The 27,452-nt window shown below is 41.3% G+C and overlaps 1 protein-coding gene and 1 long non-coding RNA gene across 2 annotated transcripts in view; one reads left to right on the top strand and one right to left on the bottom strand.

The window, feature by feature from the left end:
- Window positions 1-11,426: 11,426 nt before the first annotated feature.
- FAM89A (family with sequence similarity 89 member A) lies at window positions 11,427-20,711 on the bottom strand. The gene is made up of 2 exons (XM_073335249.1): window positions 20,361-20,711; window positions 11,427-13,963 (listed from the first exon to the last, which is right to left on the bottom strand). Exons 1-2 carry the CDS (start codon window positions 20,598-20,600, stop codon window positions 13,805-13,807), a joined length of 399 nt encoding a protein of 132 aa, XP_073191350.1. The 5' UTR covers window positions 20,601-20,711; the 3' UTR covers window positions 11,427-13,804.
- Window positions 20,712-20,813: 102 nt separating this feature from the next.
- LOC140909223 (uncharacterized) overlaps window positions 20,814-27,452 on the top strand; it is a 34,070-nt gene continuing 27,431 nt past the window's right edge. The window contains exon 1 of the long non-coding RNA XR_012158139.2: window positions 20,814-21,045. This is a non-coding gene — a long non-coding RNA (uncharacterized LOC140909223). The remainder of the gene's footprint in view (window positions 21,046-27,452) is intronic.

Genomic DNA, 27,452 nt, shown 5'->3' with positions numbered 1-27,452 from the left:
AGTGACACTTAATATGACACTCAGAGGCTCTCATGTTTACAGTATTGCCATTTAATTAAACAGTCTGCTGAGTTTATAAATGTATAAGATTTAAAGTGAAGTGTTTTGTGTAAAGATAGAGGTGTGGTCTACAAATTGGTCAGTACCCCGTCCTTTTAGTGAGCATATTCATGCCCCATAATCCTTTGCCAGCTACTGCTGCAATCTGTGGCATATTGGAAAAATCTCAGATTCCACGCCTGCAGAATTTCAGAGTCCATATGCACTTGACTGGGGCAGCTCACACCTCTCAGAACTATTATTTCAGGCTGTCTTCAGAGCCTGGAAGGCACCCCTGTGTTAGGATACCCATGGCAAACCACCACCAACAACAACAACAACAAATGTGATCGCTGCAACCCTAAGAGCTAGGGACATTTTTTTTAAATGATTTTAAAATGGAAGAAAAGGTGGGTGAGGATGACCCATTAGTTGTAACCCCTGTTCTAGGATAATAAACACAGCTGTGCATGATCTCTCTTTTTGCTTATAACAGAAATATTTTGCAGCCTATATTGTTACACTTAGCCTACTTTGAGTAATGCACTACCAAATTAGTGTCTCTATAGGAATGGTGATATACCCATAGGAATGGTGATATACCCTTGACCTCTGTAGGACTGGCTGATGGACTAGTTTTGTATATATACACAAGAATGTAATGATACGGAGGAGGACTGTATAGCCATAGGAATGTATAATATTTAAAGTTGTGGAAAAGGTATGCATGTAAAGCATAAATAAAAAGGATTTTTTGCATGAATGGCTAGCGACAAAGCATGAGAGAAAATGTCTAATTGCATAATCATAAAACAGCATTTGTGCCAGGGCAAGAGTCAATATTTTGCTATTATCTTAGATCTATATATGATCAGCCTAGATCTAAAGAAAACCCCACTGGACATGAAAGAGGATATGAGAGAAGCAGTAAAGGAAACAAATGGGGAAGCTGACCTTTCCTCTCAGTTGTGCTCTATCCTATTCTACCCCAAATGGTTAATCATTAAAATTTAATCCTTTATTAGTCCAATTACAGTTCCCATAATACATTAGATCTTTGCCCATGAATGTCTCTTCTCCTTTATAAAAGTATAGAGATGGTAATAATAATAATATTCTGAATGGATATTATATTTTCTTTCTCACCACAAGTAAATGATGTGCTATAATGGCCTTGCAAGAGGAAGAAATAAACTTTTCCAAGCAGAAAGATGTGATTAAATGTATGGAAAGAACAAAGACAATCTGCTGATACTGGTAAAGCCCCCTTATGATATGAAGAGATCTGAGACTCCATGATGAATATCACACAGAAGAAAGAAAGCACTCCAGGACTTTTAAAATCAGACCTTAAAGGAAATGTAGAAGTGCTGTGGTTAAAAGACAAAATAGCTGTAGCTGAAGGACAAAAGAGGTTTTTGAAATTCAAACGGTGTGTGAGAAAATATAGTTGTCTGCCACATTTGAAGTAAATTTTTCATCATGAGCTGATTCTGATAAGACAGTAGTACTTCATCTTATTTCAAACAAGTATGTTATCGCTTGGATTCAGAGAAATGGTTTATATTCAGTATAACATAGTGTCTATAAAATGGGGTTCATTCCATCACATGGACAACATACAGTGATGATGTTAAAAGCTTAACAACTTATAATTGGCATCTTTTACTAAAATGGGTCTTATTTGAGCTTTGTCTTCTCATTCAAATCTTTGGATCATCTCTTATTTTTACCCTCTAACCATTCCAGTACCAAAACTCTTCACAATAAAAATCTGAATATGTTATTTTTTAATCTAAATGATTTGTGATAGAGGCTTTGGTTAAAATGACATGTTGATTCATTTATGGTGAAGGCACTATAAAGGGTCAAGATTAGATGAATATTAACAAAATACCAACCTCCCCCTGGAAGCTTGTAAAAAGAACCATGTATTGTATTGGTACTTTTACAGAAGAAATAATGACCTTAACACACTGGCTTTTTTTTTTTTTAAATGATTCAAATGGCATTGCTGTTTGACCAGTCAGAACAGTTTAAGCGATAATGGCTAGGACTCAGACAGGCATAATTATTGTTTGTGACAGGGTTGAGTTCCAAGAGCCAAAATGAGCTCTAGAATTATTATTTCTGTCTACCAGGATAATCACAAAGAGAGATTTATGACCCATGCGAGAAATGTTCCTGGTTTCTGAAAGAGGAGCACACACAGTGCTGCAAGAATGAAGAAAACGCTTTCCCACTATGAATTTAAGACTATAGTTTGACAGCTAAACTTCACCACAATATGCCACAATACAATAATGAACAGCAGACTGTAGTCAGTGGCTGCCATGCTTCCAGACTGTGTATAATACAGTATTTGGGGAAACTTCCTGTGCTGATTTTAAATTGAGGGGTCCAGGAAAAGTTGTTTTTTTTTAAAGTCTAAACACAATAGTGATTAATTTTCAATAATAGTAATAATGAAGTTCAGTTGACTACTGAAATAGTGCTGTGTTTAAAAAACAAATGGATTAATCTCTTTAAATTACTTACCAACTTTATCTATAAAATACAAATTCTTTTGCTAAAAGCACATTCCTCTGAAATTAGATCAGTTTCAGATTGTGCAACGCTTGCTATTTCCACATTCTCTGGTGCAGTTTCCTGATTAGCAGGGACAATAGGAAGCCAAGGAAGCAGGGGAAATGGGCTCCTGCTGTGGATATGACAGTGTCATCCAAAAATATTGAATTTTGTCATTTAAAAAAAACCAAAGAGCCAAATTCTCTGCTGGTCAACTGAGTTACACCAGCTGAGAACTTGGTCCAAAATTATTAGCTTATTCTCAAAGGGTATTTTCTATTTACCTCAGTCCAGTGTGCTGTTACTGAATCTGTATCTTTGTAGGGTGAATCAATAAGATCACAGAACACTGAGTACTCTTAGATCAATTTTATTTGCCTACAAGCTATAGACCCCAACAGAGCACAAATCAAGCCTAGCTACACAGTTTAATCTATTATATCTACGCTTGAGCACCTCCACAAACTGTAGGCTATGGCTGTTTTTCCAGGCAATCTGGTCCCAGAATAGATTGTCCTTGTCGGCCCACCCAACGTGGAGCCTGTGGGATTTAAGCACACCAGAAAACCAAATATCTGGTGAGTAAGGCAATGGTTTGGCTCGGAAATTACTTCTATGTACGTTACTGTAAGAGTCAACTGACACATGAAATCTTTTTAAATGAGTCTCTTTAGACTTGCATTATCTAGCATTCAAATTAAATTAATCATCCTTTTAGAAAATGCATGCAGGATATGACAAGGAATATGAGCCTTAAACAGGTTTCTCAATGTGACCTCAAATGGCAGGCACCAAGAAACTATATGTAAATGATTTGGTAATAGCTTGCAGACAACACTAAATGCCAAATATGAAAACAGACATGTTTTGACAAACAGTTGAGGCTATAACACATACCTGTTAGTCCACCTGTTTCAGGTTTCTCACCTTACAATTAGCTGAATTCCAGGGGCTGGGGGGAATTAGTTCACTGAAGGGGCTACATTAATCTTAGTATTACCTAATTTTTTAAATAAAATTGTATTGGTTTTGCTACGTAACAAGATAAATACAGCATGTATGTGCCAATTAAGCAAAGTGGCATCCCTGAAACAACTGTATGTAACTCACCTTTTCATTAATATGACAACCAGCAAAGTATAGTTATCTAGCCTTTAAACCACAGTGAAAAAGAACACGGAAAAAGAAAAGGGGTTGGGATCCACGTTAAAAAAGTGGGCAGTAAGCAGTAGAGCTATTACTATGTAAGGATTTTGGAACTTTCACTCCCCTTCTCCATTTTATTTATAATTTTGCAGACTTAATTCATTGGAGGCTATCTTAATAAAAACAAAAAGATGATTCAAAAAGTCCTGAAAAATAAAGTTGTAAGTCCTGAAAAACAACTTGAGCAATTCAAACAAACATCCATTCCCCAAAAACCAGAGCCAGGAATAAAGCAAATAGGAATTAAAAACTCAGCTGCTTATAGATACATTTTGTTGCTTATAAAAAGCAATGCCACGCAACATATTAAAAGACTATTCGGGAACCAGTAATGTCACCCATCCAGTCCTCAATCCTGCAACTTTTTCCATATGGACAGACTCCTGTCAATATAGATTTGTGCAGGCTCAAGGGGCACTCACATGGAACACGTTGTAGGATCAGGGCCATGATCAAAATTATCCAGTTCTTCTGCACTCAAACATTCCTATCACCTAATTAACCTGTTCGAAAAGCTTTGGCAATGTCAAAATCTCAGTATGAATTTCTTCTCATCAACAAATCTCACAGTTTGGTGGGAAAGAAAGCGTTAATCTCAATGGCTTTAAATACAGATATCAGCATTAATCTTTTTTCTATGGCCTCAGAATTAACATTATATCTAAGTAATTCTCAATTACAATTCAGAGTTGCATTATCTTTTATTTGTTATCATACTGATAAAAGCCCAATCTAACACGCACTACAGGCCCTGAAGAGTCTCCCATGGTGTTCACTGAAAGCAGGTCAGGGCTGTAAATGATTTGTCAAGTATGAAATGACAAATATATTAGCTCTGGTGAACTGAAAACAGATGGCTCTCCATTTCATAGAGAAAAGACTGAATCTGTTCTGTTTTACTCGACAGACAAAAATGTGCACTGCTGTTAAGCGTGACATGGCTTTTCCCCTCCAAAGTGTGGAAGAATATGAGTGTCCATTATTTGGAATCTTGACTAGTAATTTGTAATTAAGCATGGGGTAGGATGTGTAATCTATACCACGTGCAGTTCAAAGTAATCTGCAGCTATAAGGCATGGCTAGACTCTTGACAAGAGCATGCCTGTCACTGTTGCTCAAGTGTTGACCCTTGTACATCTGTTTCCCAGTAGATATGCAAGGACACAGTCCTAGGACACCTGGTTTTTCCACTTTACAATGTCTACAGTGAAACTTGTAAGAGACACCACCCTTATTAGGCAACCTCTTGTCTTAAGAGACTGGCCCAAAGTATCCCAAACATATAGAGTACAATTCTACCCCACCTTTGTTAGAAAGCTACTTCTGTTAAGCAACCACGTTTCATTAGTCATTTGAATGGTTTAAGACAGATTTCATTGTTACACAGTAAATAGTATGTACAGTGAGGATTTTAAGGTTTTAACTAAGCACCTACTATGTGGTAGTGTTAAAATGTCATTTCATGTTAATCATTCATAGTCCTAGAAATAATCTAACTTGATTTAGCTTTAGTTTTGAGCTCCTTTACTAAGGGTTTGATCCAGCTCCATTAAAAACCATGGTAAAACTTCCATTGACTTCAAAAGAAGCTGGATCTGGTCCTAAAAACCCATCCACCATAGCTGTAAGACCTGCAGCCATCCATCTCTTTATAGGGCTGCCATGGATAGCTGGGTGGTTACAGTGCTTGACCACAATCCTGAAAGGTGTGGGTTTGAGTCTTGCTTGATCTCACACTGAAAGGCCAACCTGGGTACCTGATCCAGCAGGTTAGGGCAGTCAAAGGCAGTTGGTTGTGATGTTGGCCACATTGCTCCCTTTCTGTTCCATTAGGTATGACACCTTGTGCCTTACCCACTTCAGCCTGATGAGCCATTGACTCCTGGGAATTTTGACTTTGATTCATCGAGGGAGGGGAGATAGCAGCAGAATGCCCATAAGAGTGATTTTTTTCTCCTTTTGGAGGCGGAGAACATTTCAAAGCAACTAAATAGCAAATTAACCATGTGACATTTCTGGCTTCTACTGTTATTTTTGTACACTTCATAAAATCAAAAAGTAACTTAGGCCACGTCTACATTAGCACTTATATCAGCAAAACTTTTGTTGCACAGGGGTGTGAACGACGTAAATCTTGCTGGCATAAGTGCTTGTGTGCACAGTGATATGTCGGCAAGAGACGCTTTCCCGCCAACACAGCTACTGCCGCTCATTGAGCTGGTTTTATGTTGATGGGAGAGCTCTCTCCCATCGGCATAACGAGGCTACATGAGCACCGTTACAGCAGCACAGCTGTATTGGTACAGCTGAGCTGCTGTAAGCTTGGAAGTGTAGACATGGCCTTAGTAACAGAAGCCTTACTTACTCTCTTTTCATTTTTAACCAGTGTAAATATAGCTGATGAATCTGTAAAACTGCTAAGTGGGGAGGATCTTTTTTCTTTTAAAGGTGGAGATTCGGCAATGGAATATTACCCTCAAGATATTTTACTAATGCAGGAAAAACTGTCCACCTCTGGGTAGTAAGAGGTTAAACATTTATACTTTTCCCTTTCTTGAAGTCTTGGAAATATAAATTGCTTTTACCTTATTCAGTTAGTAAAACAAGCTGCTAATAAGCTAAAATTATACTTTATTGTCCTGGACATGAAACGTGTAGATTTTATTTTGCAGCTCATTTATAACAGAGCAGTGATCATCAAGTGTGGAGACGCTTCAAGGAACCCATATTGTATGAACAACAGACTTCCCCAGGGATCTGTACTAGTGCTGATGCTCTTTAATATATATACAGCTGACCTGCCGCCCACCTCGGCAGCTAAGTTTGTGTACACTAAAGGCATCTACTTGGCAAGAGTCAGAAGGAGCTTGAGGCACTGGAGTCCTGTCTGTTACCTGATCTTGACATCTTGGCTAAGTACTTTTCAAAGAAGACACTCCCTAAAATCCAGTCGAGTGTCACACTCCTCTTGCTGGCAACTCATGGGGTGGAAGAGCTGCAACCTTATAGACATCTACCAATGCCCTAATTATTGCACCTGCCAAAAACTGTGCAGCCGTATGGGGCTCCAGACATCATTGTGGAAAGCTGGACTCAGTGATCAACTCTGCCCTTCATATCGTCATCGGTGCAACCCGGACAACTCATTTCCAACCTTCTGGTCCTGATTCCCATGCTCCCCTGGAAGTCAGGTGTGAAGGCAGGGCCCTGGCTACATTATTATATGTGGTAAACTATCAAGACAGCTTACTTCATAATTTCATCTCAAAGCCACATCAAAATCCCAGTTAAAGTCAAGATACTCCTTTTCTGAAAAAGTTGAGCCTCTCCGACAGTACATCCGAACAGCAGCAACAAGTGGTGCAGGATTATATTTTGGATCAGTGGTGCATTTCTTGGCAGATAGACAACTCAGGTCTGAGTCCCCTCATCTCTCTGGCTTGGCTCTTGTATGCTCCCAGAGAACAACTATATGAACCAAAAGATCCTTCTTTGTTACAACAGGCTCTATTGTGGTCATCGGGGGGGGGGGGGTGGTTAACTACTGCTGAGGCTTCTTGAGCTCCCTACCCTGCCCCTGCGGATCTCAAGTTATACTTATGAACTGCCCTTTTTATCCCTTCGACTCCCTCAGGGAACGGATGGCCAGGATCCCCTGGGGGACTAACTTGAAGGGGAAAGGAGTCCAGGAGAGCTGGCTGTATTTCAAGGAATCCCTGTTGAGGTTACAGGGACAAACCATCCCGATGAGTCGAAAGAATAGTAAATATGGCAGGCGACCAACTTGGCTTAATGGTGAAATCCTAGCGGATCTTAAACATAAAAAAGAAGCTTACAAGAAGTGGAAGGTTGGACATATGACCAGGGAAGAGTATAAAAATATTGCTCGGGCATGTAGGAATGTTATCAGGAGGGCCAAATCGCACCTGGAGCTGCAGCTAGCCAGAGATGTCAAGAGTAACAAGAAGGGTTTCTTCAGGTATGTTGGCAACAAGAAGAAAGCCAAGGAATGTGTGGGCCCCTTACTGAATGAGGGAGGCAACCTAGTGACAGAGGATGTGGAAAAAGCTAATGTACTCAATGCTTTTTTTGCCTCTGTTTTCACTAACAAGGTCAGCTCCCAGACTGCTGCGCTGGGCATCACAAAATGCGGAAGAGATGGCCAGCCCTCTGTGGAGATAGAGGTGGTTAGGGACTATTTAGAAAAGCTGGACGTGCACAAGTCCATGGGGCCGGACGAGTTGCATCCGAGAGTGCTGAAGGAATTGGCGGCTGTGATTGCAGAGCCACTGGCCATTATCTTTGAAAACTCGTGGCGAACCAGGGAAGTCCCGGATGACTGGAAAAAGGCTAATGTAGTGCCAATCTTTAAAAAAGGGAAGAAGGAAGATCCTGGGAACTACAGGCCAGTCAGCCTCACCTCAGTCCCTGGAAAAATCATGGAGCAGGTCCTCAAAGAATCAATCCTGAAGCACTTGCATGAGAGGAAAGTGATCAGGAACAGCCAGCATGGATTCACCAAGGGAAGGTCATGCCTGACTAATCTAATCGCCTTTTATGATGAGATTACTGGTTCTGTGGATGAAGGGAAAGCAGTGGATGTATTGTTTCTTGACTTTAGCAAAGCTTTTGACACGGTCTCCCATAGTATTCTTGTCAGCAAGTTAAGGAAGTATGGGCTGGATGAATGCACTATAAGGTGGGTAGAAAGCTGGCTAAATTGTCGGGCTCAACGGGTAGTGATCAATGGCTCCATGTCTAGTTGGCAGCCGGTATCAAGTGGAGTGCCCCAAGGGTCGGTCCTGGGGCCGGTTTTATTCAATATCTTCATAAATGATCTGGAGGATGGTGTGGATTGCACTCTCAGCAAATTTGCGGATGATACTAAACTGGGAGGAGTGGTAGATACGCTGGAGGGGAGGGATAGGATACAGAAGGACCTAGACCAATTGGAAGATTGGGCCAAAAGGAATCTGATGAGGTTCAATAAGGATAAGTGCAGGGTCCTGCACTTAGGACGGAAGAACCCAATGCACAGCTACAGACTAGGGACCGAATGGCTAGGCAGCAGTTCTGCAGAAAAGGACCTAGGGGTGACAGTGGACGAGAAGCTGGATATGAGTCAGCAGTGTGCCCTTGTTGCCAAGAAGGCCAATGGCATTTTGGGATGTATAAGTAGGGGCATAGCGAGCAGATCGAGGGACGTGATCGTTCCCCTCTATTCGACATTGGTGAGGCCTCATCTGGAGTACTGTGTGCAGTTTTGGGCCCCACACTTCAAGAAGGATGTGGATAAATTGGAGAGAGTCCAGCGAAGGGCAACAAAAATGATTAGGGGACTGGAACACATGAGTTATGAGGAGAGGCTGAGGGAGCTGGGATTGTTTAGCCTGCAGAAGAGAAGAATGAGGGGGGATTTGATAGCTGCTTTCAACTACCTGAAAGGGGGTTCCAAAGAGGATGGCTCTAGACTGTTCTCAATGGTAGCAGATGACAGAACGAGGAGTAATGGTCTCAAGTTGCAGTGGGGGAGGTTTAGATTGGATATTAGGAAAAACTTTTTCACTAAGAGGGTGGTGAAACACTGGAATGCGTTACCTAGGGAGGTGGTAGAATCTCCTTCCTTAGAGGTTTTTAAGGTCAGGCTTGACAAAGCCCTGGCTGGGATGATTTAACTGGGAATTGGTCCTGCTTTGAGCAGGGGGTTGGACTAGATGACCTTCTGGGGTCCCTTCCAACCCCTATATTCTATGATTCCTCTTGATGGTGAATGGATGTGCTTAACAGCTCTGGATGACACAGCCGTAATAGGGGCTAGATCATTTACTCAACATCCAACTCACTGCTTGTACTATCAGAAGGCATATGCCAGAATAAGTTAGTAAAAAGAACTTGGCCCTTTTGACATTACCAGGTTACTAGCTAACACCACAGCACTAATTGGACAGGACAGATAGTTATAACTTTAGTGTTCACTCAGTAGGAAACGCTGTTAGTAAGGTTGTAAAGTGTTTCAACTATAATCCCTTCCTCTCAGTCATTCATGAGTTTCTGAAAAGTTCTCCTTTGTGACTTAAGTATGCCATAATAAGACATTCTACAAGTAGCTGCAAGTCAGCTATGTTCATCTCAGCTTTATTTTTTGGTATGTAGGGAGAAAAAATTGAGGGCTGCAACAAATCCATCTGCTAAAAGCCTGATAGGGATATGTGAGGGTATTACAGAGAATTTATGAGTTTCCTCAAGAATGTCCTTAAAAAGGGAATATATAATTAAAGCTGGAAATAGGAAGATGAATGGGAAAAGCTTTGTTGTGTGGTTTGAGCTGGCAGCATCTCTCACACAAGTTACTCCACAAGTTGAGTTTATCTAGTCAGATAACTTGGGAGAGAGGTATGACTTAGTGATCTAAATATATCAGGTGTGGAAATCCCTGGAACACTATATGCTCACTATATAAATACAAATATTTGGTTTTAACCTTCAACCTGCTCTCTATCCATTTTTGTCTAGCTTACAGTTCTGCATTTGAAAGCCTTAGGAGCAGGGACCACAACTGTTCTGAACTCTCTATAAAGGACCCTGCTTTCTAAGTTCAAAAGTGCCTTCCAAATGTAGATAAAATTATATCATGAAGTGGTGCCATTCCAGTGGCACCTTAAAAACAAGGTCCCGGCTGCTCTGGGTAGACATCAGAGATTGCAAGGCACTTTTCAAAAGACATGGCCAAATTCCGCTCTTCCTGTTATTGTGCAGTGCACTAGCTGGCTACTGACTTCTGCTCCAGCTGTGACTGCATTTCAGTTGTGTTTAGCTATTCTACTCCAGTTTGTAAAACACTTTTGGATCCTTTAGAATTGAAGGTGCTCTAAGACTTATCTAATAGTTTCAATTTTTTTCTAAAGTGAACTTTGAGAGACAAGAAGAATACAGTCCAAAAATTCATTTGTACTCAAAACTAGAGCTCTACATGGAACTATTTTTTTAAATTCTGCTCCTGTCTCACCCTGCAATACTCACTCGTATCTGCTCACATATTGTTTTTTGATTTTTTTTATCCCACTCCCACTACTGTATTATGGCAGCGGGTCCATCTGGGACCCACAGGATCCCAGTCCTGCTGCAGGGCTCTACTGAAAACTTGTTATGCTTTGAGAGGTAGAAAGACCATCAGGGATTTAAAAACCATCATCAAGCCATCATTTGCTCATAAGCCAAATTGCTCCTGTGGAGGAAGTTGCTCTATTAGGGCAAGTCACGCAAATACATGCAGGAGTGATCTTGCTCACGAGCACAGTCCCAGTGAAGTCATTAGGACTTCATCCATCAGTAAACTATTTACATGTGTTTGCAGGATTGGACCCTTAAATTACAGGTAAAAAAAATCTATGTCTGTTTAATTTGAAAACACAAAAACAACTTAACCAGAATACTGGGGCATTCCTATTGCAAATAAATACAGATATTCTATTTTCATATAAATTTCCTTTCCATTATGACCAAAACATGGCTTTTCTTCAGTATATAGGAAGAAAACACTGTTCCTAGAACTGAGTATTTCTGAAATTCAGTACAATGAACTAACATTCATGCAACTTTACATTTTATGCCACACACATTTTTATTTTGGGGATGGGTCAGGAAAAGAGGGGGATGTAAATAGAATAGGACAAGCCTTTTTAATGTCAGGAGTATAGCAAGTTGTATCCAAATGATTACATTTAATACATTGGAAAGACTAACCATGGTGACAAGGGTACAATTGCTGAATATACACACAAAACATGAGAATTGCCTCAATACAGAAGTTGTCTTTTTGATTACTACATTTGCTATATGAAACTTATCGAACTCCATTGTTTCATTTTTCACTTATGCCTTACTGAGTGAATTAAGTCAGAAATTATTTTTTTAAACGTCAGCACTCTGTAGTACACATTTAAAGAGGTAAAAATACAAATGACTTCACATGAAATAGCTTTTTCCTATCCAGAAGCTTTACTTTTGTTGAGTTTAGATTCCATTGCTATCACAGCTTAAAGGAGAATACACACAAACAGCAACCCAAACTATCTTCACTTATGTCAATGCAACACATTGTATACTATTAGCTTTTGTTGACAGTTAAAGGAGGGAACTACCTGCAGAACTGGATGTGATCCTGGGTGTAAACTGAATGTGTGCCAGACACATAAACCAGGCAAACATCCTTTGAAGAATAAGCCCTTAAGGTCACTCTGTTTTTAAAACAGAAACTGTGGCCAATTAAGGCATCGCTATACTGACGCAACACAAGACTTAGTTCAGAGATCAAAAATGTAGCTACAATGTGGGTATTTGTCTTATGAAGGTTCACAGATACTACATCTACAATAATTGCTTTAAAGACACGGTATTCTGCCTAAGTGTACAACGCCATTTTCCTTTACAACCAGCCTTCAGCATAGCTAGTGAAGTGTGATACTCCAAGGTAAGCATTTTACAAATCCTAAATTCAGGACAGCTTCTCTAAAAGTGTAATTTGAGATAGCCAAGTGAACACCTTAATAAACCACTGATTCCTGCATGTTAGTCCTTTCACTGATGGAAACTAGAAAGTTTATAATATATAAACTACTTAAATTAGTTGTTCTCTCCTTTTCTTCTCAAGGCAGTCCAAATTATTAGCTTGTATCAAAAAGTCTGATGTCAGAATTTTACAGCAGTTTTTAAATTTCTAAATGTAAAGGGAATTAGCCATGTTGAACACTGCCATTTTATTTTAAAATGGTGCAAAGAGCTGGCTACTCCCAGATACATTTTGAACACATTCAATATTACACACATGTGCACACATACACACTTGCACTACTAAATCATAATAAACTTAGTTTAAGGCTTTAAAAAGCTCTGAAAACAAAAAAAAAATTTACTTCAAGCTTAGTTGTAAGCAAATATTGTAGTTTCAAAAGCGTTAACATATGTGAACTATACTCCCAACGTACTTATTTTGTAGGTTTTTTTAAAAAGTTGAAGGTTACCTTCCAAAAACAAAGTTCACCCAGTACAAAATATTGCAGTTTGTCCCAGTATCTTGTATTAAAGGTCTCCTGATACTTCATCTTCATGCGACTGAAAACACTTGCATAAGAGTTTGGCTTATTACAAGCCACACAGTGGCTGACAGACTGATTAAACCTGTGCTTTTACTATTCAATACAGTAAAAGCTGAGTAAACCATTTTGAAACAGATGTTAGCACTCACAGAACTGTGTTTATGCAAGACATCTCTAGAAGTCAATGTAAAAGTTATAGCCCCTTGGTAGCACTAACAAAGTGAATTAGATCAGCAGGAAAAAAAAAAAAGGTATTGATAACATTCACTGGCATACATGTAGCTTTTGGGCTAGGAGGAAAAGAACATGGCAAAATATGGTTTTATATGGAGAGAGGGAGAAAGACAAATATCTGAGAAATTGTGTAAACAATCCACCCAGTACAGAACTGGAGTTAAGTGAGATGGCTAATAAGAGCAGACTAGCTTAGTACAGCTTGGAATGTGTGTATCAAATCATTTCTTCAAACAGTATCTATCTGTACTGTTGACAAACGCATACCATCCATAGTTATTCACACCACAATTACAAAAGAGTTATGAGAACACTCAGGATGTTATCGCCCTCTTGTATGATCAAAATTATAGCTGTAAGTTACTTGCCAAAAATTAGTAAGTTGGAAACACCTAGCCTGCAAATTAAAAATGATACCACCTGTCAAACATGCTGGAGGACTTTTCAAAACACGTGTAGCACATCACTTTCCTGACATAGCTTATGCACGTGTAACTTGTATTGACAGTCTGCCAGAAATAAATGAATTTAACAACAGGTAAGGTAGCAGGGGTGTACCCCCCCAAGAAGAGACATCTAGATAGACTGGAATCTTTCTTGGAAATGGGAGTTACGCAGGGTGAAAGACTGATCCATGCACTTTTGTCCCTGCTGTGTTGTTCCTAGAAATATTCCTCCTCTTCATCAAAAAAGCCATTTTCCAAAGCATATGTGCAGTCTGCATTAGATACAGCTTGGCATGCCCCTTTGTATTCTTGTATTGATTCATAAAGAGAGTATAGTTGACATAGCAATGACATATCCAGCTGCCGAAGGCCAACCTATTGGGGGGAAAAAAATAAAGACACGTTGGTATTTCAAATGTGATTCGATTGCAATATGGTGGCACTTGCACACTTTCCCCCACAGCTACTCAGGTTCAGAGGATGAGTTGTGTGTCACTTTGAAAGAAAGGCCATATCCACCCCACTGAATAAGCCAGATGAAACAGCTGTGGAGAAAGCGGTGTTCCATGGTATAAAATGTGGCAAAACGTTCCTCATGATTCAGTCATGTTACCATGCCCTGTTTACTGGGCAAAAAGCTGTGCAATCCGAGGCCGGTGTGCTGCAATGTAAGAGAACTCAAACACTTTGTACGCCCTGTGATGCCCAAGATAGATTTACAGGTGCGACCACATCTGTCCCATTTACTCATCTTCCTTACACAGACTGTGTGCAAGATGCTATTCTATTTCAGAAATCCAGGTCCAATGAGGTTAGAGTGTAACTAAAAAGTTATCAAATCTGTATAACCCAGGGAGCATAAAGATCAAGCTACTGAGTGCCCACATCAAAGCATTCTAGAAATTTGCAGGACTGGAAGCTATGGTGTATACCTTTATCCCACTGTTCAGGAGATTGTAGCTATTAGTTGCCTTCAAGTAGCCTGCTGGACTGTGTTACATTGATTTGTTTGCCCCGACACAGGGCTACAACATAAGTCAGCTGCCTCATGTCCCAACTTCTTGAGTCCAGGACTAAGGGTAAAATTTTCAAAAGCATTTAAGTGGTTTAGGAGTTGAAGTTCCATTTTAAACAAGTGATTTATGTACTTTTGAAAATTTTACCCTAGACAACCTGGACAGATTAGACTTGAGCAGTGGGAAGAGCTGACCTTTCTCCATGTAGCGAGGGCACCAGAATTACATGAATCCGTGTGTGGGCAAGCATACACACGCCCCTGTAGGTACAAAGCAGGCAGAGACCAGAGGGGAGAAAAACAGAGCTAGCCATTTAATATGAAAGAATTTCCTCACTCTAGCATTGAAGGGCCAATATACCTTTAAGAGTATTCAACTGACCAAAGGAAATGCTCAAACCAAACATCTCCTTTATTTGAGATATGTTAAAAATGCTGCACAGCTAAAACTTAAGTGAACTGCCATACGTACCAATTTCTGAGAACAAAAATTAGTTTGACACATAGTGCCTAATCAGGGTTAGTCCCAGGGAAGAAATTTACCATAACCAACAATTGGAGAAAGGGAAAAAATATTTATTATTTTTATTATTTGTACTGTGGTAGCACATAGAGGCCCAAATCAGAAATCAAGACCACACTAAACAAAAAGACAATGCCTGCCCCAGAGATCTTAGGATTCAAATACCTGAAGAGAGGACAGGTAGATACAACACATGGGTAAACAAGATAAAAGCAACACACACTTAGCTTTTTGTTCGGGGTCCTCCATTTCTGAGGTGAAGGAAGGGATACATTAATGTCCCACAAACTGCCTCCCTCTAGTTAAAGAAAGCTGGACATCAGTTGTCAAGTTAGATGTCACTAGACCACTGCCACAACTCCCTCATAACCCTCACATCTGTTGTTTTTCTTTCCATCTTCATGATTTCCTCTAGCTGTTTCCTCCTCCTCCTCTCCCCAGTGCTGTCCATGTGCTGCTACCCCAGCACCAAACTTTTCTCCCATCAAAAAGTGAAGCAGGATCAGGAGCACATCATTTGCTCTCTCTCCTCTGTTTCTCTCAGCCTTGGCAAAGCAGCACTAATGCAACTCCCCTCCAGGGAATGAGCGTGACAGAGAAAAGAAAAATGGGATACCCGTGGCTGAATTTAAACCCCTACTCCGCTCAAATCACAGGATAAGATCATATTCAGCCTTGAAAGGGCTAATGAATATTTAGCAGCCCAGGCAAAGTCTACATCCTTAAAATGGCAACTAGCGATCAAAACAAATTACTCACCCCAAGCAAGCATGCGAGCAGCATGTTGTACTACTGACATGTACACACACACATACAGAGGAAAGGTTAGGCAATCTTACCTCAGAGGTGAATAGTATCTACAAATATTTAAAGGGCATCAATATTGAGGTTAAGAATTGTTCAGGGAAGAATAATTAGAGGTAGTGAGTTGAAGTTGAGCAAGGAAACCTTTAGGCTGGAGAACAGAAAAAGATTCTAGACACTCAGGTCTGTGTCTTATTGGAAGTAATGGAGTTCTTACCAATGGAACAAGGGTTTCAGCTAAACACATTTGGGAACATTCTGTGAAGACAAATTCTGCACTAGCTGGGAAATGGACTAGAATAGACATCCTAATAATTATTGTTTTTCACTGTTTGTTTTGTTCAACAAGGTAAAGGCAGGTTCAATTTTAATGTAGTACAATCTGATATAATCAGTATCTTATTTTCAAGTTATGGCTCAGACCCAGACACTCAGCATCTTTCATGTTCAGTAGAACCTATGTGCAGAGACAAGGCCAGTATGTAGTCCTTGATTTTGTGCTATATTTTCTAGAACCACTATAGACAGAGAGAACGTCTTAAACACAAAGGGCTAATATGTCTTTACTAATATGTACTAACAATTGCTAATATCTTGTTTTTCTGTATTTGTTCCATATCTCAGACAAACAAAGGAAACAGATCTATCAAGAAAGATAAAAATACAGTCTCTGGCTCTTGGCATGTTGCTAATAAGACTACTGGTACTGCATTTTTTCAGACTTTAGCAAATTGATCTTGTATGGTGAAAAAGTTCGCTCACTCAAAGTGTTCACAGTAGACACCGCAAAAGGCATAGTACAAGTTGTCACTGTACCTACTCCTTACACGAATGACAGTTCAGAGAGGGTTCCCTCCCCCGCAAAAGACAAAAACCTTACTCCTTTCTAAATCTACTACTGTCCCCTTCAAAATCAATGCAGAGAACTTCATTTGGGTACGGAGGGAAGAATGCTGGTACATATTCCCCCCCCCCCCCCCATATTGACATTAGAATCTTATCACAAGCTGTTTTCTACTGTTTAAGCATCAAAAACATGCTCAATATTATTTTAATTTAGTATAATGTAAAAAAATTAAGTTTGCAGTATATTAGTTATATTATAGTACTACCTGTCCAAGAGAAAATAGGTGACCTATTACTAAAACGTTAGAGACTCCTGCATTTGTCTGTTAACAACGGCACCTAAACTGGAGATCTGTTCTAGTGGGTAAAATATTTAGTCCTCAAAAGATTTATTTAACCAGATTATCACTAAGGATATTTTATCTATAGCATCAAAGAGATATTCTAATTTAAGCCATTTGATGTGCATTTCTCACTTGTTTTTCCATCCAAAGACATTCAAATTTCTAACACTTCCTGAAATCAGTGACGATACATATTATGAAAAACTGAGATTTTTTTTCCTGTTGCCCTTTAGAACATTGCTGAAACAGAGTTTGCAGTCCATAGAGATACACTGCATCTGACAACCACCTAAAAATGATTGCTCGATGTCAATGCAAATTGATATCTCTAACATGAAATTGAAGACACTAATAAAACTGTCTAGTTGTTGAAACACTTTTGTTGTGACAGAATAAGATTTTAGCATTTAAAATGTCTTCTTAGTATATTGAGGAGGAGCATTCTACAGGCTGGCAGCAACACCTTATCAGACAAAACAAACACAACACTGATTGTAGGATAAGTATAAAATTAAAGGTTTCAGAGTACCAGCCATGTTAGTCTGTATCAGCAAAAAGAACAGGAGTACTTGTGGCACCTTAGAGACTAACAAATTTATTAGAGCATATGCTTTCGTGGGCTACAGCTCACTTCACCGGTTGCATAGAATGGAACATATAGTAAGAATATATATTTATACACACACAGAGAAGTTGTATGTGTGTGTATATATATACACACACATACATATACATACACACACACAGAGAAGTTGTATGTATATACAACTTCCAACTTCTCTGTACGTGTGTGTGTGTGTGTGTGTATATATATATATATATATTCTTACTATACGTTCCATTCTATGCAACCGATGAAGTGGGCTGTAGCCCACAAAAGCTTACGCTCTAATAAATTTGTTAGTCTCTAAGGTGCCACAAGTACTCCTGTTCTTTTTATAAAGTTAAAGTTTTTTATAAAGTAGTATTACTTGTAGTGTAGAAAGGATGTATGGTTCCAAAATAACTAAAGACCTGCAGTAACAAGACAAAGAAAAACTGTCTTAAAAGAAACAAGCTCAAATCTTCCCACTGTTCTGCTGGTAAACAAAGAGTGGGGGGAGAAGAGAAGAAAGGAAAGGCCTTGGGAAGAGAGGACGCTGTAAACCTTTTTTGGATTAAGACTGGAAATAAAAGCAAATTGTCTCAAATTGATTTTTAGCTGAAGTCAGTAATTTGGCAATGACATCACTTGTTTGTCAAAAAGGTATAAACTCTTAAAGGATTCATTGCTAATTCTTGCTGGGCCACATTAGAACTGACCAATATGGGTCTAAGCACCCCTGGGTTCAGCCCGTTTGTAAGTATCTTGATCAAATGCTTATAAGTGGTTTGTTACTGTTTGGATGTAGTAAATTGCTTATTAGTTAGGCTTTTTAGGCATGTTTAGAGCAATTGTATAAATACTATTTGGCCTTTGGATTTAATAAAGGAATTTATGATAAAGTTCATGTTTGGTGGTTTCCCACATCAATATTAATAATATTAATAATTTCAAATATTAATAATTCTAACACTGGTGCAACTCTGTTTAAACCAATGATCAGTCATGGATTTTGCCCTGTCTACAGCCCTTTGCAAAGCAGCAAGAGCTCATAACACTCTTAACATAACCCATTCTCAGAGAAGAAAGTCATATTAAGAATATGTATACTCAGCACTTGGGAGCATGCTTCCCAGCTCCAGTAGACAGATGTGAGCTAACTCCGCTCAAGCTATCACACTAAAAATATCAGCATAGCCAGGGTAGCATGGATGGGGCTTGGCCTAGCCACCCAAATACAAATCCACCCAGATGCTCCAGGGAACATACTCAGGCAGCTAGCCCAAGCCATCACCCATACTACCCCCAGTGATGATGCTATTGTTAGCAAGGCAGCTTGAGCAGGCTTAGTACACCTCTATCCGCTACATAAACAGATTTCCCCCTACTGAAACAGCACAAGAAACTTTTATCATTCAAATACTCAAAGACAATTTTTTTTTAAGCCTTGATCACTGTATCAAGCATTTTCAAAAATAAATCTTACTTAACTGGAGGAGAAAAGAATTTCAGCAAGAGTGTTTCCTAAATCAACTTTAAGCACAGGAAAAAAAAAGTATTTTAAAAATATTAATATTTTCAATAGAGCAGGAGGAAGGAGAGGGGCACGTAAAGGGGCCTAAACTGGAAAAAAAAGACTGAACTAGGGGTGTATTTTATCTGTAGCTAAAGGAAGCCTAGTAATTTCTTTGGCTTGGTGGGTCATTTTCATTCAGGCAAAAGTATATTAACCCTTTAATTGTGATACACCACAAAAAGCATACTTTCCTCACAATCCCTTGGTCTGTCCTAGGGATGGAGATGTTAAATATTTACAGCCTTAATTTATCCCACAAAGTAACTATTATGGGTGTTCATAACTTTTTTTTAGTATTACTATTATGCCTCTGTAAAAACTACTTAAGTTGCTTGATTTACACTTTACTTATGCTACTTGGAGAGCACACGGTAATATTTTCAGAAGACTATCAGTGATTTAGAAGCCGACCTCTCATTTTCAAAACTGATCTGGGTACTTTAGCCACCACGAGCCTTAAAAGCTTGAGCTGCTTGGGCCCTGTTGAACAGCTTCGCTGTAATTCCTATTTTTCGTGCTATGGCTTTTAAAACACCATCTATGCGGGGAGGGGGAGAGGGAAGGGGCGAGGATGACTCTGGACCTGGCCGCCCCCGAGCAGGGGAAGGGTCTGATCCAACCAGCAGTTGTGCCGGCCAGAGGTGCTGGAACTTGTATCGGGGGCGCTGAGAGCCATCGAAGCATCAAAGCCCGGCTATGATGGAAACCACTTCCATCCGGGGGTGCGGCAACAACCCATGGTCTCCGCTCTCAAATCTCATCCCCAAACCTTCCCCCTAGTGCGAGCCTCAGACCAGGCGCTCCCCCATCCCTGCCTCCTTCGTGCAAACAAACTCCGGCCCCACCCCAACACGGCCGCGGCTAGACCAGCGGGGCGCCTCGCTCGCAGTTCCGAGAGTGGCGCTTTCTAGCCGGCGGCTCGTGGTTTCCTTCCCCAGCGGGCCGGCTCCAGCCAGGGCGGCAGCTGCGTGGGGCGCCGGGTGTCACGGGGCAGCGCCGCGCTGCCGGCTCCCCCGGGGGGCGCCCGCGGCCCTGCGCTGGGGGACAAGCCCCTGCAGCCCTGACCCCCGCCACCACTCACCATCTCTTTGCGGAGCAGGGCCAGCGCCGCGTCCAGGTTGGGCGGCCGGGGGGAGCCTCGGCCGACGCCGCTCGCCCGCCCCCGGCTCAGCTCGTCCTGGATGCGGGATTTCTGCGCGTAGAGCCGCTCCAGGTCCCGCCAGCGCCCGCCGCCGCCGCCCGAGGAGGAGTTCAGCAGCCCGCTCAGGCTCTTGGGCAGCGGCGGCAGCCCCGATTCCCCGCCACTTCCCGGCCCGCTCATGCTGCCGCTGCCGAGGAGGAGCCGCCGCCCCCTTTGGTTCCGAGCGGCTCCCAGTCCCAGCGCCGGAGCCCGCCCCTGCGGCCCGGCCCCGCCTCCGGGCTGGAGCGGGGAGTCAGACGGACAGAGGCGGGGTGCCTGCGACCAGAGAGGAAAGGGGGCGGGGGGTGATCGGGGGAACCGTGGGAGGAGAAGGGGGCTGGGGCGGGTGGGAGGAAGCTCCGCCTGGGAGCAAGTTTAGCCGCCGGGCAGTTAGCAGCGCCCGGCCCACCCCCTCCTTTTGCTGCACGGGGTGCCAACACAACGCACGTTTGCTGCACTGACGTTGAAAGGCCTCCCCGGCTACCTGAGAGCTCAGTTCTCCCTGGCCAGCGATTCCTTCCCGCACAGCTCCACTCCACTGGGCCTGTGCAGCTTCCCAGCGATGAGGAGGCCCAGGAGCGCACGGGTAAGGGACAGAACCCGCGAGGGGAGCTGGGCCTAGGGGTGACCAGGCATCCCAGTAATATCGGGACAAAGACAATAGGGGCTTTGTCTTATATATGCACCTATCCCTCTCCCTTCCTCCGAACAAAAAAAAGTGTCCTGATTTTTCACATTTGTTATCTGGTCACCCTGCTCTGGGCCTCATCCCAGCAAAGATAAGAATGACCTGGCACCTCACTGTATTTAGGACTGGATGCAAAACTTTAACTTAGCTTTTCTACAATAGGTTTTTCTTTCACACTACACCCATATTGACACACAAGACACGTACAAGTCTATACATTAATCAAACTGTTTCCCCTATAGGTGGGAGAATAGTGAGACTGCTTTTGTGATTTTTTTTTAAATCCTTGTGAGACCTCGGCTCATAAGGCAATGGGGCCTTTATAAAGATCTAGATTTACATAATTGGGGGTTTTTGTGTGTGTGAATGGGAAGAAAGTGATACGGGTATATGTGAGTGAGAAGAAGGGTAGGGTATGAGAGCAGAAAGGAGTATGTGACATAGGTGTGAGATAGAAGAAAGGAGTCTGAGTGTGTATAAAGAAAAAGGAGTATTTGTGGCACCTTAGAGACTAACACATTTTTTTGAGCATAAGCTTTCATGAGCTACAGCTCACTTCATTGGATGCATGTAGCTCACAAAAGCTTATGCTCAAATAAATATGTTAGTCTCTAAGGTGCCACAAGTCCTTCTTTTCTTTTTGCGAATACAGACTAACATGGCTGCTACTCTGAAACATGAATGTGTATAAGGGAGACGGTGGCATAGAGTGGAGACAGCAAAAGGGATGTAGAAATGAAAATGAGCTGCCTGGTCCGTCTAGCCCAGTATCCGGTCTTCCGACAGTGGCCAATGCCGGTGCCCCAGAGGGAATGAACAGAACAGGAATCATCAAGTGATCCATCCCCTGTCACCCATTCCCAGCTTCTGGTAAACAGAAGCTAGGAACACCATCCCTGCCTATCCTGGCTAATAGCCATTGGTGGAACTATCCTCCATGAATTTCTCTATTTCTCTTTTGAACCCTTTTATAGTCTTGGCCTTCACAACATCCCCTGGCTACCAGTTCCTGCGTGTTTTGTGAAGAAATACTTCTTTTTATTTGTTTTAAATCTGCTGCCTATTAATTTCATTTGGTGACCCCTAGTTCTTGTGTTATGAGAAGGAGTAAATAACACTTCCTTATTTACTTTCTCCACGCTAGTCATGATTTTATAGACCTCTATCATATCCCCCCCCTTAGTCGTCTCTTTTCCAAGCTGAAAAGTTCCAGTCTTATTAATCTCTCTCCTCATATGGAAGTTGTTCCACACCCCTAATTGTTTTTGTTGCCCTTTTTTGTACCTTTACAAATTCCAATATATCTCTTTTAAGACTGGGCAACCACATCTGCACATAGTATTCAATAGTAGACATACCATGGATTTATATAGCGGCAATATGATATTTTCTGTCTTAGGTTTGGATGAGATTTTTGGTTGTCTTAGGCAGTCTGAGAATAGGATTTTTTTTCTAGCCCGGGGGTTGTTCTTAAGGACAAAATAGATTGTGGACGGGTATGGCTAGTATCGTCAAAATATTTTGCATCCTTGGTCAAATGAAGTGACAACACACACAAGAGACTATTAAAAGCTATACAAGTCTTAGGAACTGAGAAAGAGAAGGGCTAAATTCTGCCTCTTTGAAAATGTGTAGCATTATCTTGTTTGTCTGATCTGTAAGTCTGTACAACTGCCATGCATCTCACTTAAAAGAAAATTTCCATTTCCATTTGGAATGTCACAAAATGTATCAAAATATCCAATGGTAAAATTTGATATTCTTATCCAATGTTTAATTTGTAGGGATTGAAACTAGAGAAATCCCAAAACACTTAATACCTTCCGAGCCAAATAATGTATAGCTGCTCTGTATATCTTCCTGGAATATCCTTGCCCATTTGTTGCATATATTGTGACCACTATTTACCTCAGTCTCCAGCTTGGAGGTTTTTGCGTGGATTCCTCTCTCACAGACATCAGTGGTTTTAATCCATCAGTTTAGGCTACCCCATAAAAAATTGCTACCACAAAAAGCTTGTTAAACCTGTATACTTCTATCCTGGGTAGCAAACTTTTAGGAGTGAGAGTTACTCATCAGAATTTGCTGCCTGTTATGCCAGAACTAGTGATGATAGCAAATTGTGACAAGTTAATGACATCCATCAGATTTATTACCAGGACCACAGGCTCTTATTTTCTCCAAACAGCAACAAAAGAAAAACATGAACCAACTATAATGTTTCCTCATTCTTTAAGTCTACACCCATGCATGCGCACACAAACACACTCAATCACTCTATATCTTGGATCTCCATAGTCTCTGTCACTCTCTAGAAAAAACAGAGCTTTGAAGTTCTTCTTTTGATACTCATAGAGTTCTTTGTGCTAAGCAACAGAGCTGAGAGACTGAAAAATAAAAAAATCAAGGAAGGGTACAAAACTGGAGTTGTCAGAACACATTGCCACTGCAGATCCAGACTCTTGGGAGCATGCAGTTTAGCGGTACAATCCTCGGAACCACTTAGAAGACAATGATCATTGGGACTGCGTGTACGCCAATTCATACCTGTTTATCTGATGCAAGGTTATAGATTATTGCACCACCAGTTCTCAATGTCTTTCCACCAATTGACAGGAATGAAATCACTACATATGTAGATGGACACATAAGAAACATATGGATGAACCACTTCACCATTCACTGAAATGCAGCCACTTATACTATAGAACTCTGTGGCTGTTTAAGAGCACACAGTACCACTGCACAACAGTCTAGAACAACAGGGTAATATATTACTAATAACATTTGAGTTCTGCATCCTAACGGCATTTCATATCTTATGCATCAGGATGTAAACTAATTAGCTAAGGAGTCAAGAAGGAATTTCTTTCCTCCCCGAATATGCATTGTGTAATTGGCTAGGTACTTTACTAAGGGGCTCTGCACCTTCTGTGGCATCAAATCTGGCAGGCTATAGCAAGAGGCAGGATACTGGCCTTGATGGACCTTCTACAGATTTTGGTATGTTGGATTCTCTATAACAGGGTAGCTCATTGTAACCATGCAGAGAAATTTAAGGAGACAGTATGTACTTTTACAAAATTGGCATTTGTCCAGGACATCAGTGCTATTATTACTACTCCTGCAAAAGTTACTTTATGATCTAGAATGACACAAATGGTCAGGACCTTGCTTGTATGTCTCATTTGCAAACGTTCAGTATTACAGTAGCCCCCCATACCATGCTATGACATTGGTTCAGCAGGAAGGTTGCCATCTGCTGAATCACCAACATCACTCACAGCAACAACCGTAGATTGTCTTTCAATGTTTCCTGTTCAAGAACTGACCAGATCATTTCCTTCTTAGTGTGTAACTTAAGCCTCTAAGTGATTTCCCATTTTCCCCTGACGAAAGGTGGCATGAACTTCACCCAGTTTTCTTTCTGACTCGTATGGCTTTCACATGGTTTAAATATCATTGCTGTCTTTGACAATAGTTTAATTAAATCAGTTTAATACGGATTTTTTTACCAACCTATGTTTTCTATCTATGTGCTTCTTCAGAGATCAGTTATAAGCGGATTATAATGCAGATTATAGTCAAGAAGAGTTATCCTTTCCATTTGTCATGAGGCAACTTCATTCCTAACTAATTGTGAAAGATAAAATAGCTCACTAACACCACCAGGATAGTCTCTCAGGATAGCATTAGAGAACTGCTCTAAAGTACACTCTATTATCTAGTCTTTTTATAACTAATTTTTACAAAACACATAACTCATAGTGACCCCTACTGGGTCATCACTTCTCCTAACTTCAATCAACTACTTATCAACATAACATTCCTAACAATCTTAGTCTAATAAGCTTCCATAGCAAAGACACCCAAACTCAAGATCTCCATCCACTTAGTTTATTTCAGTCTCAGTTTTTGTCTTGACTCCTTTTTCCCCCTCTTCTCATTCTGATTAGCAGAAACTGCAATGCAGTTAGCATTTGACCTGGCCTCCAGAAGCTCTGCTTGTTCAAATTAACCCTTAACTATGTGGTGTTCTATTTTATTAATTCATGGTGGCTAAATGCACACAATATGATTGCAATTAGCTTGATCAGCTTCTGCGGTAACACACCCCTCCATTCCAGGAATGGAGTATAAAACAGTATAAAACAAAATACAAAGGAGGGCCTACACTTAATAGTTACCTTTCCTATCTAATAAAGTAGGTTCCCCTCTCCCCCCCAGATCAGTCTGAGGCAGAGTTGGCTGGCTTCCCAAAAGTCAGGATCCAATCTTTCATAAAACACTTCCCCTCAACAAGATGTCTCCTCAATGAATGAATGTAGAGTGTCTTTCTGCACCTTGGATCTACTGAATTAGTCTTTTGTCTTTACCGTATGATCCCACTGAGAGTTACCAAAAGCAACTACAGCATTTGCTCAAGAAACTTCCTGAAAAAGCACAAGATCAAATCCATACAGACACACCCCTGGAACCCCGACCTGGGATATTCTATCTACTACCCAAGATCCATAAACCTGGAAATCCTGGGCGCCCCATCATCTCAGGCATTGGCACCCTGACAGCAGGATTGTCTGGCTATGTAGACTCCCTCCTCAGGCCCTACGCTACCAGCACTCCCAGCTACCTTCGAGACACCACTGACTTCCTGAGGAAACTTCAATCCATCGGTGATCTTCCTGATAACACCATCCTGGCCACTATGGATGTAGAAGCCCTCTACACCAACATTCCACACAAAGATGGACTACAAGCCGTCAAGAACACTATCCCCGATAATGTCATGGCTAACCTGGTGGCTGAACTTTGTGACTTTGTCCTTACCCATAACTATTTTACATTTGGGGACAATGTATACCTTCAGATCAGCGGCACTGCTATGGGTACCCGCATGGCCCCACAGTATGCCAACATTTTTATGGCTGATTTAGAACAACGCTTCCTCAGCTCTCGTCCCCTAAAGCCCCTACTCTACATGCGCTATATTGATGACATCTTCATCATCTGGACCCATGGAAAAGAAGCCCTTGAGGAATTCCACCATGATTTCAACAATTTCCATCCCACCATCAACCTCAGCCTGGTCCAGTCCACACAAGAGATCCACTTCCTGGACACTACAGTGCTAATAAACAATGGTCACATAAACACCACCCTATACCGGAAACCTACTGACCGCTATTCCTACCTGCATGCCTCCAGCTTTCACCCTGACCACACCACACGATCCATCGTCTACAGCCAAGCTCTGTGATACAACCGCATTTGCTCCAACCCCTCAGACAGAGACAAACACCTACAAGATCTCTGTCAAGCTTTCTTACAACTACAATACCCACCTGCGGAAGTAAAGAAACAGATTGATAGAGCCAGAAGAGTTCCCAGAAGTTACCTACTACAGGACAGGCCTAACAAAGAAAATAACAGAACGCCACTAGCCGTCACCTTCAGCCCCCAACTAAAACCCCTCTAACGCATTATTAAGGATCTACAACCTATCCTAAAGGATGACCCAACACTCTCACAAATCTTGGGAGACAGGCCAGTCCTTGCCTACAGACAGCCCCGCAACCTGAAGCAAATACTCACCAACAACCACATACCACACAACAGAACCACTAACCCAGGAACTTATCCTTGCAACAAAGCCCGTTGCCAACTGTGCCCACATATCTATTCAGGGGACACCATCACAGGGCCTAATAACATCAGCCACACTATCAGAGGCTCGTTCACCTGCACATCCACCAATGTGATATATGCCATCATGTGCCAGCAATGCCCCTCTGCCATGTACATTGGTCAAACTGGACAGTCTCTACGTAAAAGAATAAATGGACACAAATCAGATGTCAAGAATTATAACATTCATAAACCAGTCGGAGAACACTTCAGTCTCTCTGGTCACGCAATCACAGACATGAAGGTCGCTATCTTAAAACAAAAAAACTTCAAATCCAGACTCCAGCGAGAAACTGCTGAATTGGAATTCATTTGCAAATTGGATACTATTAATTTAGGCTTAAATAGAGACTGGGAGTGGCTAAGTCATTATGCAAGGTAGCCTATTTCCCCTTGTTTTTTCCTACCCCCCTCCTCCAGATGTTCTGGTTTAACTTGGATTTAAACTTGGAGAGTGGTCAGTTTGGATGAGCTATTACCAGCAGGAGGGTGAGTTTGTGTGTGTATGGGGGTGGGGGGTGAGAAAACCTGGATTTGTGCTGGAAATGGTCCACCTTGATTATCATGCACATTGTAGGGCGAGTGGTCACTTTGGATGGGCTATCACCAGCAGGACAGTG

This window comes from Lepidochelys kempii, chromosome 3 (assembly GCF_965140285.1).
Source record: "Lepidochelys kempii isolate rLepKem1 chromosome 3, rLepKem1.hap1, whole genome shotgun sequence".
Taxonomy (NCBI): Eukaryota; Metazoa; Chordata; order Testudines; family Cheloniidae; genus Lepidochelys; species Lepidochelys kempii.
Note: the sequence above shows the minus strand (reverse complement) of the source record. Positions and strands in the feature narration are given on the sequence as shown.

Excerpts from the sequence above, each read along its gene's own strand:
- FAM89A (XM_073335249.1), bottom strand. The coding sequence starts at position 20,600 with ATGAGCGGGCCGGGAAGTGGCGGGGAATCGGGGCTGCCGCCGCTGCCC. Across the intron at positions 13,964-20,360 it reads CCCTGCTCCGCAAAGAGATG|GTTGGCCTTCGGCAGCTGGA; the intron begins GTGAGTGGTGGC and ends TCCCCCCAATAG.